The sequence below is a fragment of the Triplophysa dalaica genome, chromosome 2 (assembly GCF_015846415.1).
Source record: "Triplophysa dalaica isolate WHDGS20190420 chromosome 2, ASM1584641v1, whole genome shotgun sequence".
Classification (NCBI taxonomy): Eukaryota; Metazoa; Chordata; class Actinopteri; order Cypriniformes; family Nemacheilidae; genus Triplophysa; species Triplophysa dalaica.
The window spans coordinates 5,565,609-5,585,786 of NC_079543.1; the positions used below are offsets into that span (position 1 = coordinate 5,565,609).

Sequence of the window (20,178 nt, forward strand, 5' to 3'; positions counted from 1 at the left end):
CTTAGCAGCATCAGGCACCTGACCTGCACATGTGTTTATGTCACGCCAGGGTGCAAGAAATGTACCGGTAGCGGGGGTTCCACATACAAGCCCTTACTCCACTTGCCTACTCAAATCCATATCCAATAATCCGTCACCACAGTTACTGATAATCAATCACAATGTGCCCCATTAAAAATTCTAGTCCAAACAAACTTTTGTTCCAGTGTTAACAGTTTCCGTATGTTGTTTGCAAATGGATCGCTTGTTGTGCTTTCAACAAAACGATGTCATGGTCATTGATTCAACAATTACAGCGCATGGTACGAAGCTCTAAACAAATTAGCTTTGTCTATCAAAGTGAGCCCCCCGCTAAGCTCCGCCCCCAAGTCACTGTCCCTCATGCTTTAGGCGAATTCAAGTGTGTTTCCAAATAAAATGCTTATCACAGTCAAGTCATTCCAAAACGGTACGACTTTTTCCGCAGAACACAAAAGAAGATATTTTGAAGAATGTTGGTATAACCTCCATTGACTTCCACTGTATCAAAACAAAACTAAAGAGACATTTCTCAAAAAATCATCTTCTGTGTTCTGCGGAAAAAAGTTGTATACAGAATTTCGACACACAATACTTCCATAGACATGCATTAGAAAATTGCACAGACTTGCCTTCAATATTGAATTTAGAAGCTATTAACTGATCAACACTGACAAAACATTTAGGGATTAATACCCTGTAAAACATGGTGTTAGGGGCATTTTTTCTTTAAGACCAAAACAGAGCAGAACTAGCAATGTGGTACACAAACATCCATAAATATGCATTCATGTTCGCTCCAGTTCTGTTGGAGAGTTCAACAGCACAAATGTGCCTTTTTGAAGGAACAGTTAACCCAAAAATGACAATTCTGTCTTTATGTAGGCTAATCACACTCAAAATCTGTACAAATTTGGAAACATATTTGGAAGAATGCTTGTAACCAAACAGCTTTTAACCACCATTGACTACCTCAGTATGAAAATTTGCTTTATAAATTTGAACACAATAGAACATATTTTGAAGAATGTAGGAAAGCGAACAGTTCTGGGGCACATTTGACTACTTTGTAATTCTTCAATGTAAACAATGACAGAATTTTATTTTTGGGTGAACTGTCCCTTTAACAGGCGTCATAAAACAATACTGCTTTTTTCATGTGTTAGAGGCCTAGACTTATTTAAGAGTGAATGGTGCATGAGAAATAAGTCTTAAACAATCATTCTTAGTCTATAAGCATATGTATTTATGCAATAAGACATGTTTATCTCCGTCTCGTACACTAACACAAAAACCAGACAGTCTTGTGCGAGTACCGTGAGAAAAACGGCTGTCGTGACTCCTACAAAGATCAGATACAGTAAACCACTGTAATCTGAGGTGAACGATGCTTGCGTACCAGCATAAGCAATTCATCTGTACTGTCAGTCTGCTATAAAAATGAGAAAACAATCCCTGACTCAGAAATAGCACTTGGAAAGTGAAACCAGGCAGGCAGATAGTTCATCATTCTGGTCACCAGATAGATCCCCAAAATTGGTCTTTTTTTGTAAGATAAACCAAAATTTGTTGACACTACCCACTCTTGTATTGGATACACAACCCCCACAACCAAGCCCGGAATAATCGAAACAACATAAAAGAATCCTTTGATCTCAGCTCTGTTTATAGGCTGAACTGTATACTAGAATCCTATATAAATGCAACTATGCACTTTTGATATGATGGATAAACAGATTTTCCACTATTATTGAACCTCCATAATAATAATAAACTGGAGGCATTTTCTGTGGGAAAAAATACAGATGTTTCTGTTCCAAGATGTCGATCTCGATTTAGTCCCTATTTACCTAATTTGATGTGATATTGTGCTTTAATTAAAAGTAATGATCAAGTGGGTCAGGTACACCAAGGGTTCGGATTAACGCCAGGCCAAAAGCAAGCCTGTGCTCATGTTTCTTCCAGTTAATGCAATTATAAATGCAACATTGTAAGGATTATACTCCGTGCAGGCGGATGGAAAACATCGAGATTTGCAAAAACAAGACTGTGCCCAAAACAGCCAACTGTATATCTGTATGCTCAACACCCATGCTATCAAAGCAGGACCATTCAATTGATGTATTGATATATTTGGCTCTCGTTGGAGCCAGCTGCATCACGTGCATGCAAACGAAAAGAAAGGCTTTGGAAAACCCGCAGCAAATCCCCCTTATTCGCAACAACAGAGGGAATCCCCACAAATTCCCTTCCCTTTCAACCGCTGTGGGGGAAACACGTCTCTCAGGAAGCGCGTTCACAGAAACGAGCGCCTGCACGCGGAGACGCGCTCCTTAGGAGCTGCACTGTATCGTTCCTGGAAGCGCAAAATGTGAGATTTTACATTATCTTGAGAAAAATATATATACAAAAGCAGCCATAATTCATTTTGATGACGTTAATAAACGAAAATGCATTTATATGCTCTCTTCAATGCAAGTAAAAAAGCGCACGGCAGACGGAAATAAATTGATATGTGCATTCTGCCCTTGTTATATATGTAGATCCGTAACGCAGTTTGCTCACCGTACAAGGCATTTCGGGTAATCTGGCCTCCCATGACTCAACGCCGGGTCACTCTCGTGCGCTTGCCGCGGTTATATCTCAAGGGTTGAGGGTGCGATACATCCGCACGACATCATGCTGGATGAAAATCTCCGTCGACCCCCGAAAGGAGATGTAAACAGTCGGACCCTCCTCCTGTCTCCGCGCTCATTGACTCGCGAGCAGAGCGCACGCACGGACACCAGCGCCACACTGACATTTACATAGAGGTGGAGTCTGAGAGCGCCACTGCCTCAACATAACCCCTGTGAGCTGTGCGATTTAGAGCTTTATACTTGACAAAGAGTATATAAATAAATACCTTAACAAAATTGTCAGTATGTATTCAAACATAGCCTACGAATAGTTGTGTTATCTATTTGAAAACACAACTGTACATGCCATTAATGCTAAACTTACATCACATGACAGCAGTTTGAAGTTATAGCTGCACCCAGTTACATTATTCCATTACTATTTTCCTTGCTTATAATATTCCAATGTTGTCTGATATCGATCACAAAATAAGACAAAATTAGACCTAAACAGTTTCAACAAATGATATTTCCTAAATCACAATTAATAAGCTTTCCCTGTTATTTGTTTAACATTAACTTTTAATCAAAGATTAGATATCATTTATGATTATTTATCAGAATGATCTGTCTTGTTCTATAAACAACATGCACTGTGCTGTGTTTTATTCAGCCCACACGTGGACACGTATGCCTATTTGCTTTCAATGGCCCTGCAGTTCAAAATATGAAGTACGGTTACGGTTTTGTTATGGTACAAAATGCCGAAAACTAACCTTGGTTAATGTATTTATTTGATAAAACTGTTTCGCAATATGCAGCGTATCAGGGAATGTATAGTAGGTTGTATTCTAATAATAGATATAATAATAAATAATTGAAGATCATGGTAAACAAAGCATATGTTTTAATACAACGGTTTTAATAAACTAGAAAAGATGTCAAGTTTGACATCAATTTGAACAACTATAACATTTGAACATTACATTACAATTCATATGGTGTTTTTGTCATATTGATAAACTAAATATATCTTTCAAACTAACAATTAGGCCCATTCATATATATTTGCCTGTTATATGCATTATGATAATCAAATCTAAAATGATTACTGTTTTATAATGTTACTGTTGTCATTTATTACATTATGAATTTAAAGCATAAAAGGCATGCCATTGCATGTATGGCATATTAACAATACAAAAACAGTGATCAAACAGTTTGATGTTAAAAACTAATAAAACAAATTATTGTGGTAATAAACTCTTAAAGCTTGCTGTTGTTTGATATTTAGCACAATGCCGTCTTTGATACACCATTGTGGCATGTTAATAACACAAAAACAACTTTCATTACAGTGAATGTGCATTAACATCTGAACATCCCACGAGGAAGTGTATCTGTCGGTTAACCAAAAAGAGGAATTGTACAGTGTGGGGGTGTTCAGAGATTGGCACCAGCCACACCCTTCTGCATTTTATGTGCCAACAGAAACACAGAAGAGGTTTGTCAGATAACTAAAAAAATCACGTTTCTGGAAACAGTCAAAATGCTAAAAGATGATGTGTAACGCGTGTATTTAGCTGGCACTGTACGGCATCATTTTGTATATATTATGCCGTGCTTTGAAATGCATGGGATAAATGATGTCCTTTACAATCGCTTTTCTGTCAGACCTGTGATATTTAACTCCAAACAAAATCCATATGGCAAACCCCCTCTACAGTAATTCTCATGAGAAGGCGGTGCTGGGAAAACAGCCTCATTACAGCTAAGGTCAAGTACTGTAACCATTAGGAACAATGTACTCTTAGGATGTCATCACCAATCCCAGGCAAGTAACCTGGAACTCGGAGATCTAATTCTTTCTGCACTTTAAGAAGAGCTCAATGAGCTAATGCTATTTCTGATACAGTTCACGGGACGGTAAATTCATAACATTTTCGAATTGACATGATGGAACAAATGTCACCCAAGATAGAAATTCTCAAATAACGTTTATGCTACACCCAGATGTAAATATAAATCTGTTCGAGAGCGAACAGCTGAGAGAGCTCCCACACTTAATCACGTGACCAAATAAATGATATCAACTCAATTAAAAGTATTCTCAACATTACCGTTTTGATTACGTGCAAAACGTTATCCGCTAAAATCACGTTAGCAATAATATTTACTTCTTTCACTGTCCCATTTTTAACAATCGGAACTTTGAAGGAAACCATAACAAACCGCAGGCTTTCGCTCCAGAACCCCAGCACTTTGATCAAAATGAAATCATCGCTCGCTTCACATCGACATGCTGATTGGTGTGGTGGAACGGGGACTCACACATGGTGCGCACATTTTGGCAGGCCTCGGCCGAAACGCACAAGCGCTCGTGCTACTTTGGTTTACAGTGATGGGATGCCTTCATACGGCTTTCATTAGCGGCACTACGAAAGATAAATCGAGATCTTTTTACAATACATGACACACAACTAAATTCATGCTGTTGCAAAATCCTCCTCTAGGAATTGTGACAGCGCATGTTTTGTTTGTTGTTCGGTTGTTTTCATTCTGAGGAGACTTTTGGAGCCGTTTGTGATGTAGCGGATCGTTTTTTATTAGGTTGATTAAGCTTTATTTTCCATCTGTAAATTCATCTAAATTATAAAATAGCATTTTTTGTTTTTTCGAAGAAATTCATATGTACATAACATTGTACACAGACAAAAGTTACATCTATGCATCCAGAAACTACTTGGAAACATTTAAGCGTAAGCCTTTCATGAGAATTTATTTTCAGGCAAATTATTTCAAATATTTTTCTTGAGTATCTCAAAATGTAATCTTTTTAAATTTGTTTTAACGTTACTGTATTACTGATCTGGTTTCAAATACTGCCAACCTTAACCAAATCACAATTTGAACCTCTTTTTCCAAACCTAAATCTTCCCATAATATTTCTAATGCATGAGACCAATAGTAATTCCAGATACACTGACATGTGTTGCATTTAGTGTCAACCTAGTGCAAACTAAAAAATGTTTTTATCGCTGTCACCATATAGTTCTGGGTACGCAGATTGCCTAATATCTCTGTAACAGATGTAAATATCATAAAACCTGTGATGACTAAAAGCATGTTGTAATTGTACATTTCCTAAGTGAAATCCTTTCCTCATCAAAACCAAAAGACAACGGATGCCACGGCAGCATTTTTGGACCTGATTTTCACTGCGGTTCATCCCGACTGCATCCAAGTGCTGGGAAAGAGCCAAGGCCTAATGCGCTGACCTTTAGGAATCAGATCTAAATGTGAGAGCGCACTTTTGCAGATACAACCTAAAATGTGCAGTCAAAGAGAAGCTGAGGATGCACATCTGTCAGTGATGCATTAAGTTGCCACCAAAATGCTTCTCCTTTGTTTTCATTCCAGAAGCTGTTACGTAAATCCCCTCAAAGAGATGGAAATGCTTTTGAGTGGTTCTGTTAATAAAGCAATGCATTCTATTGCTCATCCTGTGTCAAAATACTTCAAAAAACCTTTTTAAAATTAGACCTACACACAGAATCTTTGTCATAGCATTTAGTTAATTGATTGTTTTGAAATGTCACCTGTTATATGACACCAAAGCATGTTGTATTTAAGACCATTGCATTGGATATGCTACTACCCTGAGTGCAAGATGAGTCATCAATATTTCCAGTGCATCTTTTTGGAGTATAGAATTTAGATGCCATATGCTTTGTTCTTGGGTCTTTTAAATGGGATTTATAGACTGCAAATTGCTACATTATGTGAGTTACAGTATCTGTTGTATTCTCATAGAGCACTCTTGAAATATGCTTTTGCTTACATCGCCTCGAGCTAAGCATCTCCTTGTTATCTGGTGTAAGAGAGAAAACTGCAGGCCAGAGCCAAATTTACCTTGATTATATTGATCAAGGACAGACGTTGCTTCTAGTGTCATGGTGCTGTGCAAGCTGGTGTGTATTGAATAAACACTCACTGTCCCCCAAGGTGTGTTTCTGTGTGTGTGTGTGTGTGTGTGCGTGTGCGTGCGTGTGCGTGTGTGTGTGACACGGAAACAGATCGAGATTGTGTGTACTCATGTTTTTACTGCCATCATTTGCTGTCGAACAGCAGCTGCAGAGTACTGGAGGTTTCCACGACAACCAGCGATCACGGACCACGGTTCAAATCACACGTGTCCGCTTAGACACAAAGATAGATGCAGAATTATTGCAAGCACATGCAGATTCATCAGCATACAATGAGAACATTTATATACACGCATTAGCGTGGTGTTTGTGGAGTTCCTCTAAAGTGTTTTTAAAAATGCATGAAGGATAGAATCCTCTTTGATAACAATTAATCTTTCAGACATGTGAAATTAGCCCAATGCATGTAGATTGAAAACTCACAAATGTTACGCAAACACTGCCGTTATGGTACTAGTGTTTATATCGTAGCATAGTATATCTGTATTCCCCGAACATTTTTACAGTGTTCAAAACAGAGTACTATGGTAAGTTTTGTAAGTGTAATAAATCCACCATTGTGGTGTACTGATTCTCCAACTTTAAATGAAAGAGTGTTGATTTTGATTTTCTGAGCCACTGCTGTAACTAAATAAGGAGGCAGCTGCAGAAAGAAGTCGTGCACACACACACTCGTAAAGTCTCTAAACAATAAGACAATTCAAATACAGATCTATTGTACAGCAGCATGCCATGTGCAAAATATTACAGAGAAACATTAGATGCTTTCATTATGATATGAGGGGGGCGAGAGAGAGAGAGAGAGAGAGAGAGACAGCTTGTTGTCGCCTTATAAAATGTAGTTATTCTATCAGATAAACATCATCCAAAAAAGCATGATACTACTGTACTAACGAAATGATTGTCATTTTTATAAACCCTTATGTTTCAATTTTACTACAAGATACCATGGTAATCCTATAGTACCAAGCTCAGAAAGCATACTGTGTTATCTTAAAAAATGTTGGGTTATTTTCAATTACGTAGTTATTATTATGTTAGTATTGTGTTATTTTGAGTAAAAATGGATAAACCCAACTGATTAGTTAATGTAACCCAGAATATGTATATACTTGACCCAACAATGAGTTATAACAACCCAGTTTAGGATAATTTACAGTATAACCCAACTGTTGGGATTGTGCATTTTTGACCCAATGTTGCGTTGAAATAACCCAACATTTTAATTTACAGTAAGAAATATACAGTAATTGGACAAGCAAGATTTCACTTCACATGTAATTAAAAAATAAATGTACCGTATAAAAACAAATGTTCATATACTTTTTGTCTGTGTACTGTTGACTCTTATTACAGTAATAAATATCAGATTTTATTTATAAAACCTTAATTTCAATGGTTGACTGTCATGGTGAAAAACAACTGAACATTTTGACCAGTGTGGCTCACACGATGACAAAAACACTTTCTATTTTGGTGGCACTGGCCAAATTACTGACAAGATAACTAGGTTTTGAAGCATGAATCAAATGTTTTGGGTGTGTTACTACATTTTGCGGACATGCAATAAAGTTCCAACAAATAGTTGCGACATTTGCTCTCACAGATTAGAGAATGTTAAGACTGTTTGGAAAAATGTGCCAAAGCAATTCAGAAAAACTCTATATTTTGACAGTTTTCTTACAGTGTCCGAACTCTTTTTTTTGAAGAAAGTTAGTTTATAAATGTATTAACTATGTCCTCCTATCTCAGGTTTTATCCTGGATGAAAGATGAGTGAAGTGAAGGCCTGCAATGAACCGGAGAGAGGATATGAGTGTCAGGTGGTAATAGGATCTGTCATTCATGTTTAATAATATACAAACGCACACGCACATGCACACACAGACACACACACACACACGTATCTACAAGGGGCAATATAGCTGCTTTTCTGAGGAAAGGTATTCTGGAGAAGAAGGATTTCATTTGACAGATTAAGTGTGAAGTGGATGGAGGGATGGATGCATAGATAGATGCATAGATGGATGGATGCATTGATGATAGAAAGATGCAAAGATGGATGGATTGATGGATAGATGCATAGATGAATGCATAGATGAACTGACAGATGCATAGATAGATGGTTAGATGGAATGATTAATAGATGGATTGATGGATGGGTGGATGCATATAAAGAGATGGATGGATGGATGCATAGATAGATGGATGGATGCATACTGTAGAGTAGATAGATGCATAGATAGATGATTGCATAGACAGATGTATGGATGTATGGATGGAAGGATAGATGAATGGATAGATAGAAAGATGCATAGAAGGATGTATAGATGGATGCATAGATAGTTGGATAGATAAAGGGATAGATTCATAGATAGATGGTTAGATACAAGGATGATAGATCGATAGATAGATCTATAGGTGGATAGATACACAATGTCTAGGTTAGCAACATGCTAACGTCAAATCCTTTGTCATCTTTTGTCTTTTGTCATCTTTTAGGATGCCACCTTGGAAGACAGCAAGCAGACAGACAGTAACACTTTCTTTCTAGAACAGAACTAAGTGACAATGTAGCGGTTTCCAAAAAAAGAACATTTTCACTTGCCAAAGGAAACAACATCAGGTTCTCCTGTGAATGGTGTTTAACTGAAGTTATTGAATTTCTCCTTAAGTTGAAACATTTATATAGAAGACCCTTCTCTTCTCCTGACACGCAGCTGAAAATTCCACATTTTGAGGATTTCCTCAAATTGTATTCGCTGCTCGTGTCTCGCAACCATCATGTGGTATTACTTCAATAAGCCATGTGTATCGTGGAAATTGCCGTTTCGATCATAACAGACTGTTTATTAGTCATTATATTACTGTTAATACACTCCAGCTGTTTCTATGTTTCCATAAGTTTTGCTGAGTCCAATTAGATTTTCAGTCAGGGGCAGTGCTGAAGTTTGCGGTTTTTGAAATCATCTTACAGCACTGGACCAGATAACCATTGCTGCACTCGTGTCGAGAGAACGTTGGGATTTTGGCACCAAGGGTCACTTCCATAAGTGCAATGCAAAGTTTTGACCCTTGTAGTGGCAAGTTGTTGTTGATATAGCAGTCCCCCATCTGTTTTTGCATGTGTTTTTGGTCAAGTGTGTTTGGCTAGAACACAAAGCTCGAGGTTCAACCAGAGATCAGTCCTGAAAGGTAGCTTACTGCGTAACTCAAGCATATTGTAGTTGTAAATGTTTCACTTTTAAATAGAAAGTTAAACATTAAGTGTAAATCAACAAAACATTTGTAACCATGGACGGTAACGGCAAACACTGTGCCTATCACATATGCATATCGCTACCTTTGTGTCTCGGTGACTAATGGCTGGAATACACTACAAGACTTTTAAAATCTGAACAGATTTTTTTTAACTAGACATCATTTACTTGCAGACTTTTTGAAAGTTCCAGATGGAAACACATTAACTGATCAAATCTGCAGTCTCGTATATACTTTCTGTAACAAGTCCAGACTGAATATCTGGGCAAATTCTGAGCAAAAGTCTTGTAGTGTATTTTAGCCTTAAATCATGAAAAGGACTTTCTAAGAGGTTTGCGTTCCATTTATATCTCCCTTAGAAGAAATAGTGCGTCCAAAATGAAAATAATACTTAAGGGACAGTTCACACAAAAATTAAAAATCTGTCCTAACTTGTTCAAAATCTGTATAAATGTCTTTGTTCTGATGAACACAGAGTAAGATATTGGAAGAATGCTTGTTACCAAACAGATCTGAGTCATCGTTGAGTTGACTTCCATAGTGGGAAAATTAAAATGGTAGTCAAAGGTGAATGGAAAATGAATGTTTTTGTCTGATCGCAGGTTTAAATTGCAATGCGCAGGAGTTTAAATGAGTCTTCGCAGCCACATCCGTGTGTAGCTTAAAGAGAACATTGGTTGTAATATTTCTGTACCCATGCTTTACATTTTTAACACAAAGTTGCCTATGAGTAAACTATAATTAGTGGACCCCTTGCAGGGGGGCGCGGACCACGGTTGCAGACCCATGCTTTGAAATATATTCTTTTGTGTTTATCAGAACAACTACACGTATACAGATTTGGAACAAATTTAGGGTGAATAAATGAAGAATTTTTTAAAGGTTTAGTTGCAGAACCATAGGCTCGATTTACATTACACATTTTCTGAAGTCTCAAGTTAGCTTTGTGTGAGCAGACTGATGTTTAGGTCATAATTCACTGTTAATGTGTTTTTTTGGATTTAGTGAAATAAAAAAAAAACATGTGTGAAGATTCTTCAAAATTCTCATTTTGTGTTCCAGGAAAAAACAACATACACATTTGAAACAACATGAGTGTGAGTAAATGATGACCGAATGTATAACTTTGGTTGAATTTTTCCTTTAGGACACAGATTTAAACATCTGTATATATGACTATGAGTCAGTGCTGACCAATGTGAGTGTCAGTGAGTGTCCAATGAAGTGAAGCCACTAGTATGAACTTTAATATCATTTGTGGTCTCGGGATTTCATCAGTCATTGAGCTCTGGCTGCAAGAATTTAAATTTACACCCCATAACAGATTTGATCATAAACCCCATATTCCCTCAAGGCCGCGTGCAAACAAAAACTGTTACATCTGCTTAAGCCTTGACAGTCGTATTACGCTTATGCCAAATACTGCTTTTATATCTCATAACTGATTGAGTTTGTCACAGTTCTAGCTCGAAATGCCTGGCACTGAACGCTCTTTAAGGAAAATGTTATTGCTCTTGTGAAAGCAAACAAAAGAGGGTTTAAACCAAAACGTCAATGTTCTGAGATTCTTAAAAACAAGTCGAGTAGGTTTTCTGAGGACGGGATGACATTGAGGGCAATTATTAATGTTGTCACGTAAATTTTTTAATATTTCTGAATGTATTTGATTATATTATAATTTGTGGCATTTTGCAGTGAGGTTGCGAATTGCAACCAATGGCTCACTCCAGTCCTCCCCCTCCCTTTGAAAGCACTAAGGCAGCCAACACAGAACTAAGAGGTCGGCGCATTTTCGCTTCTTTGGCGAAGGAGATAACGTACAGTATTTATGAAACCTGCTCTGTAGAGCAGTTTGTCCATTTAGGGCTACTGTAGAAAAAACATGATGAATTCCATGATTGGGGACCCACGGTAAATGTAGATAGAAATAATTCATATAAGATAATAAAAACATAACGCTTCATTATGTAAGATTTTTATACACTTCTGAATGTATGAATATTACATTGCATTTCTGTCAATTGATCCTACAAACAAGTACACGCTGGGCCTTTAAGTGATTGTATGTAATTTTGTTTGAGGAAAGTTGTAGACCACTTTGCAAGAAATAACCACTTCTAGCAAGTATATTCATAATTCAATTTTAAACGTACCATGGTCTGTTGGAAAACTTGAATCTGATTGGCTCGAAGGTGTTCTTTGTCTTTAATTTTCCTGTCTGATCAAAAATTTGACTGTAAACATAAAGAACAACTTTCCAGTAGCTCATTGGTCAGAGCATGGGGATAGCAACGCCAAATTCATGAGTACGATCCCAGGGATTGCACATGCGGTACTTAGAAACAAATACATAGTATAATGCAATGTAATCGCTTTGGATGAAAGTGTATGCCAAATGCGTTAATGTAAATTTAAACAAGATTAATTTGGCAAACAACCATGTGATAGGCAGGATAATCTAACGCTAGACTTGTATTAAAGGATTTTATTTCACTTCGCGGAGGTTCACTAGCCATGGATTATTCCTTAAATATATTTGTTTAACATTTTGATTTGGTTATAAATATTCAGTTGGTTGTTTTTTGTTCAAACGTTTGTGTAGTGTTAAAAACAAGAAGTTTTTTGGGAAGTTTCAAGCAGTTCTTTACATCATTGAAAGTGGTCTGTTATGGTTAGCTTGCTAAAGTAGTTTTTGGGGGACTGGTTAAAATGTCTAAAAAGATAAAAAATATCTTAAATTGTGTATTCCATATAGTACTATATTTTATATAAAAAAAACTTTATAGGTGAATGTTTTGGCCTATCATCATATTTCATATATTATTTATTATTTATAATTAAATTATGTATTTTTATTTTTTCTTCTTTTATAGTCCCAGTTTACTTGAACCGCATGCTACTCTTCCACTTTCTGAAAGAAAACCTTATACCGGATCCACAGAAGAAAGATAGTCATGTCAACAATGACTGTTTTCAGACAAGAAACAAATTCATGTGGATCTGCATTAAAAAAAATGATTACCACATGTTCACTTTTGCCTTAAGAAGAGATTTGAGATATAATCGTAAATGCTTATGGGTGCAGGTCACATACAACTTTGGGCACATGTATATGTTGACACCAGGTTGTTCACCAGGAGAAATCTCTCTTCCTAATGAGAATACAGGATCTACTGACGTTCCCTACAGCGTTAAACCTGAGAGACACTTTGGAGTGCTGATGGTACTGAAGCAGACAGGTGAAAAGCGGACCTGCAGGCCTGATCTCGGATCAGGTGACGGGTAAGGCTGTTAATTGCAGGTGATGATGGACATGGCTGATCCTGAAGGTGAAGCGCTGACCTCTAGCTGAGCTCAGGTGCACACAGCATTATTTTTCTCTTTTGGGGGAGGTGTACTTTTACATTTTATTATAGCGATGTGACTCACTCTACAAATAGTCTAAATATGCATTCAGCCTTTTCTGGTGATGGTGTTAGGCAGGGCCAATGCTCTTATTTGTAGTTTTTAAAGCTTTTGAGTGATCATTTGTTGAGTCAAAGTCTCAAATCTCTATCGTGTGCATCTGACAGATGGCAAGCAGGATAAAAACTCCCCGAATAAAAGCGTAATCCCGTCTCACATGGGCTGGTGCTCGCTCACAGATTATCCTATCACAGAGGGTGGAGGTAGAGAATAGTGTAAATTATAGTGTGTTTTTGTTATGTCTGTGAGCTATTGATACAAAGTTACAGAAAGAGATGAGAGGAGACAGATGATGATGGAAAAATGAAAAAATATATATATTTTATATTTTATATAAAATGTAAAATATAAAAAGCTACGATGTTGTTCAAAACCTGTATGTGACTCTTTCGTCTGGAACAAAAAAAAAGTTATTTTGAGAAATGTCTCAGTGATTCTGTGTCCATACAATGGAAGTCAATGGGGGACAGTGTTGTTTGGTTACCAACATTCTTCGAAATGTCTTCTTTTGTGTTCTGCAGAAGAAAGAAACTCATGCATGTTTGGAATGACATGAGGAAAAGTGCATGAAATGGTTTAAGAGCTAAAATCACCCCTTGCATACAGCGTTGACCCGCGGGAGCTCGAAAATCGGAATGCTTTCTGATCTTAAAGTGATAGGCTGCGGCTGAATCGGCCCATAAAATGATATAACCGCCTTTGGTTGGTATTAAAAAACCTCAATACACATTGTACAACCTGCTCTTTCATGAAGCTCTAGCATAAAAAATCTGTGGTGAACGTTTCTCCGAACATCATTTCAATCGCCTCGGGCGGAAAGATCTTTGATATTAAAATACCAGGATGCACATTTCACAGGCCAGCGCTCCGATTGTGTAACTGAAAGGCATGACCACAGCAGCACAAACGCCCGCGTTGTTATCAGCCTGTGTATCTAAAGCACCCAGAGATGAGCGTCCGCGCGGCTTCTATGGGTCACAAACACGCTGTCAGATCCCCGCGCACACATGCCAGGGCCCACGCAGTGCAGTCTAGGCCTGAGGGCTGGGATGTGGAGGTGGAGAAAGTGAGAAATGAGAGACTGGGAGAAACAATACAGTTCTGGATAATATCGCACAATATGGAGGGATAAAATTGGAAAAAGGCACAGGATCTGCAGAAGGCTTTTATATTCTGAATCATGTGCTGAAGGCCTAGACACAACAAACAGCACCGTGGTGGCCAAGAACCGCCTACATGACAAGCAATGCGGTATTGTTTCAAAAATTAACATTCGAGTTACAATTGCATGACTTTGGGGAAAAACATGTAAAATCCTGTGATAACCAGGTGAAAAGTAATTTGAATAGGTAGTTATATAATCTGCATGAACAACTAACTTAATAGTCTTTTTGATGCTTTGAGTGAAAGGAGGGAAAATATCATCTGTTTCTGCGACTGTTTCTGGGTTTGGACTCCATCTGTGACGAGGTGGGGGAAACCCCAACAGGGAGCCTCTCCAGGGGGCCGAACGCCTCACTCCTCATGCAGGGCTTACAAAATCCTGAAACGCATTAAAACGCGAACAATTACCCCAGATGAACGTACAGACAATCCCTTTCAACTCTAGAGAGAAACTTGGGAGAAAAATACCAACAACAGGGAAGGTCCAAATCTGGTAGTAATGAAAATGCACATCCAGCACAGTCTGTTTTCAACATGGACTGTGTTTTCTGCGTTTTGAAATGCATTCTACCATACTACTGTACTTGTGTTAGGCTAATACTATACTACCTCTATTTAATGCCGTACAGCATGCACCAGGGTTGCCATGTCTGCAGTTTTCCAGAAGCTCACTTTTAGGGTTGACAGGTCTGGGGTTTCAAAGAATATTATTTTAGGGTTGCCAGGTCTTCAGTTTCTGAGATGCCACTTTTAACCGTTTTGGTTAAGAGTGGATAGATTTTTTTAAGGTAGGATGAAGTTATTTATGAAAACAGATTGTGTATATCCTTACAAATATACAATGAATTTGAGAAGAATTCATAAGTAATGCATAACAGTCACAGTAAAATATGTATGTATGTTTAGATATGAGAGTGACTTGTTGTTTAGGCAGTTTGGCTGGTTTTGTTATGTAGATCTGGCAACCCTTGTATGCACATTTTCTGTATGTTCATTTACTTTGCCCTCTACTGTGTTGAATGCACCAAAACGACTGTAGCCTAATATAATTTAACTCTGTACGAGTATCTGTACGAGTTACTCACCACATTCTAGTGATTTACATAAGAATTCGTTCATGAACATGTTTCTTTTGTGTGATCAGGCTACGAAGAGTTTTCTTTAAAAATAATTTTACATTTGAAATTATTTGATGTGTGAAATTTGAAATATTTATGGTTGTGTAAACTCCTGGGATAGGCACAGGCTACCCGTGACCCGAGGTAGTTCGGATAAGCGGTAGAAAATGGAATGGAATGGAATGGTTGTGTAATTTCACAATTTTTTTTATCAAACAGTAGCTCACACATTTTCAGAATCAAGTTTCACATTTTTTGAAGAAATTTGAATTTGGTTTGGATTGGTGGCCCCTGTGGCCTCTTGGTAAACATTCTTCAATACAGTTCCCTTTTGTGCAAAAAGACAAAGCTAGTTTTAGACTTTTGAAATAGTTTATTCCAGCCAGGGGGTCGGATTAGTACAGTTTTAAAGGCTCTTTAATCATACTGTCAAGTTCCTCTGTTGAGCCAGTTCCCACTATTGCTCATAGACCCAAGTTCACAAATATAAACCCATATATCATCCGTCTGGAACCAGGTTCAAAGCAGCAGAGAACAGTGATCGTTGTGTCTTCGTGTGTCTAATTATAGATTTCAAACATAAAGTCAAATGTCTGGCAGAACTGGGCATCGAGATGTCTTCACCTTCCTGGCTCACTGATAGCTTTTAATTGTGTGCAGTCCATCTGTTTTCTGCTTCTAATGTAGGGTAGCTTATATCATACTGCGTTTTCAGCATGTTGTATTCAGCTATCCAGCTGTTTACAATTTAAAAGGCTCTTTTATCGACATGCTGGTGTTCAGTGATGAAATATGGCTTTGTTTGATTAATCTTCTATTGTTGAATCTGCTTTTTTGAAATAGCTTCTTAAGGTTTTCACAATCGTGCTGCTGTTTGTAATGCCAGACATATTCATAATTCAAATCTATAAACGAAGACGTTTGTGGATTTGTTGTACTTAGGCGCGCAGATGGCACAAGGGACGGAGGAGTCATGACCCCCTCAGATTCTTAGTGTAGCCTACCGATCCGTCCCCCTCACTGTCCCTACGAAAGGCGACAAACATTGGTAAAACTGAGGGTGGATCAAAATCCGCTATGTACATTAACCTAAGTATTGGCGGACAATTAATTTTGCCGTCACTGCTTCAAAATCAGTTTGGGGCAGAGACAGGCCGACGCACAAATAAAAATCTACCGTTCATCATTACTTTTTACCCCGCTTGTAACTACATGCTGTTCTGTTATCAAAACACACATACTAGGTTGCTGCCACCACCGACGTTTACGTTCTCTGTGCTCTCTGTATGCTGTTGCTAGCCTGCTACAACTCCTGACCAGCCCCCGGGGTCCTATGAGGAGCTGTTAGCTGCCTCAATTGTACCTGTAGTGGTGGTAACCATAGTGATCATTTACAATCGTCCATGACTGAGCTGTTGATTTTTCTGGACTGCATAGGTGCCACATAAAAGCAATGGAGACACAAAAAACAATTCACCTAGTTTTTTCAAAAACCAAACAATGTGAGTATCCTATGCCCGTTGACTTTTCCCAGATGTGGCAGATTAGTTTTGTTATGTATTTATATAACTAGTCTTTTGCACTTAGCCATCACAGCGAAATGCGGAGAGAATAACTATGCAATTAGGTGATTGGACAGAGGAAAATAGGGAATTAACACAAAAGGAATGATTGGATAAATCAAACCATTTATCGTCAGGCATTTTTTTCTGGACTTGCACAACTAAATAAGGGCCCTGGAATAACATTATTATCCAACCCAATGTACTGAATAAGTTGACTGAGGTAAATTTACTGACGTGAAGACACTATAAAATTGAAAATAATTATTATAAGTAAATTTGTGTGGTCGTCCATTCCTCCAAGGGCTTTTTAGTGCAAACCATTCGCCCAAATTATGCAAAGTAACTCCTTGAGCACTAGTTTATGCCCACATTACGCATAATTACTTGCTGAGTTGAAATCATATGCTGACAGCTTGGTCCCCCTAGTTAAAAAAATCCCATCTGCGCCCCTGATTGTAGCTAGTTCACCCCAAAATGTCAATTTTTCCTTAACGTCATGTTGTTTGAGCCTTTATGGCTTTCTTTCTTGCACAGCACAACAGAATATATTTTGAAGAACTTCAATAACCAAACAACCTTAGCCAGCATTGAATTCCACTGTATTGACACAAAGCCACTGAGACATGTCTTCCTTTGTGTTCCACAGAAGAAAGAAAGAACAACGTTGAACAACTTAAGTCATAAGGTTTTTGTTTCTATCTTTTTTGGATTTGGTAGATACTTTTGTCCACTGTTACAATTTAGGACTTGAACCGTGACCTTGTCGTTGCAGGCATGCTCTCTCTCTTTTTATGTGTCTCCCTCCCTCTCTGTTCTTCTCCATTGCATTCTTTTGTTTGATCGGGTTATATATTCTCCAGGCTTTCATTACGCCAGTCTATTTGATCACAGCACTCACATAAATAATATATGATGTGAATGATTCTATTCTGTTCAAAGATAATTGACTTATTCAACAACTTAGCGAGAAAACTCATCCAATCCTTGATAAAATTATTTTGCACAGAACAAAATGGAAGTAAAGTGGTTTTCTTGTGGAACGTGAACTGGCACACCATGTTGGTTTTCAAGACCATACAAGATCTTTTTTAAATATAGTCTTTGTATTAAAATGTTATGAGTCTTTAGGAAAATTATCATGTCATGCTTTAGTCATGTGTTCCCACATACCCTAATAAATCTTCACATGTATAAACCTTATGATTGTGAGGCACAGAATAAAACTGGTAAATTGTATTTCCGTTTATGTTGAAAAATTGTCGGACATGGAAAACAAATATTCATTAAAAGTTGCTCATTTGAGAAGTCCCTCAAACATTCTATTCATTACTCCATTAAGTCACTATGTTGTTAAAATAAAACGTCAAACTATTACTATTGACACAATAAAAGTAAAAATAAAACAATTGTCTTGTTTTCATGAGTGCCAGAATTTACTGTTCGATTATAATTGTGTACATTTGTATCTGATAAACGGACTGTTTTTTTGAAGACAGTTTGCCTTTTACGCTCTTTAAGATAAATTAAACCTCATATTACATAAAGTTAAGCATATAAGTCAATTTCACTTTGAGGCACAACAAAGAATTCTTAGAATTGACTGAGGTAGAATAAATGATTTATGTTCCTTTTATAATTCACAAACACACATGTGGTCTTAAAGAAGGGAAAACAACAAATATCACAAGATTTATGTCCTGATTTATAACCGACCGCCGCAATTCTGTTTATGTAACCTCGCAGAAAAACACTTCATCAGATGACAGATTCTAATCTGAGAAATAAATGTGGCCCTTTTTAACACGTGTTTGTGTTTTTGACACAGTATTCTGACCTCAAATCTTTTATCTACATAGCTGTGAAATGCACGCTGACCATAATCTAATTCTGTGATATTGAGGGTAAAGGGGGTTTACAGTAAGATTAATGGAAGGTGTTTGACTGTTATGTACCTTTTGCCCATGTAAACATGTATTATGCTTTTTTTTCAGTTTTATTTTTTCACTAAGTAATAAATCAATCCGTCCCCAAAATGCATTTACTCCAGTCTTATCAGTCACAGTAAAAAGTACATAAAGCTTAGGGATTTAGATTCAGAAGCATCACAGGGACGCATCACTTTTTAGTAAAAACGAATAACATAGGAGTAACGTACACATGGTAAACAACGACACATCATTTTCAAGTCCCACTGAAAGTTGCTTGTGAGAAATGACATCATTAAGTTAAATCGAGCCGTCGGATACAGACTGCGTTCCAATACCGCTTTTTTATTCCCAACCTCCCCAAAATGTTCTCCCAGCTTTGTTGAAAATTGATGTCTGCAATGCAATCACTAACTGTAATTTCCCTAATGAGGACGTTTTGATTACTGGAATATTTTCCTGTCTAGTTGAGCAACCATGGGCTGCTCGAACAGAGGCAAAGTCAGGTTAGCCATGTGTGTTGCACAATTTCTATCGAGCTTGGAGGAAATGTTCCCACCGGTGACCTCGGTCTCCACAGTCAGTTCGACTGATTAATAGTCCTTAGCTGCCAATTGATCTGAAGGCCTTTCTTTGGATGGAAAACATCTCACTTTCAGCTGCGAACTTACGAGACTTGTTATTCTTTAGATCAATGTCTAGGACAATGTAGCTACAAAAAGAGAATTTTTTTGATAGAACGAATGAATACTTTTGCTCTATATACATGAATCTTGTCAGCTACAGAGATTAATTTTGTAAATTGATAAACAGGCCATTTCAGTTTCAAGGTACTTTATTGGCATGATTTTTTGTACAATATTGTCTAAATTGAACGAAAAAGACATAAAGTAACTAGAAACAAAATGATTTAAAAAAATCATATAAAAAATCTATATCTAGATTTGTTAAATATGAACACAGAAAAAAAAAAACTAGTAGGATTTAATCTTTTTATTTTAAGTTTTTGCAGACAAGTAAATGTACATAGTTTACAAAACTTTGCCGCAAAAAAATAAG

At 37.4% G+C, this 20,178-nt stretch overlaps 1 protein-coding gene across 2 annotated transcripts in view; it reads right to left on the reverse strand.

Moving 5' to 3' along the window:
• The window catches only part of neurl1aa (neuralized E3 ubiquitin protein ligase 1Aa), a 57,181-nt gene that overhangs the window by 31,540 nt on the left and 5,463 nt on the right, over positions 1-20,178 (reverse strand). The window contains exon 1 of one of the 2 annotated variants that reach the window (XM_056730730.1): positions 2,584-2,801. The exons of the other annotated variant lie outside the window; for it this stretch is intronic. Coding sequence (XP_056586708.1) covers positions 2,584-2,617 — 34 coding nt within the window. The 5' untranslated portion in view covers positions 2,618-2,801. Of the gene's footprint in view, positions 1-2,583; positions 2,802-20,178 lie in introns of those variants that run through there. 2 annotated transcript variants of the gene reach the window in all.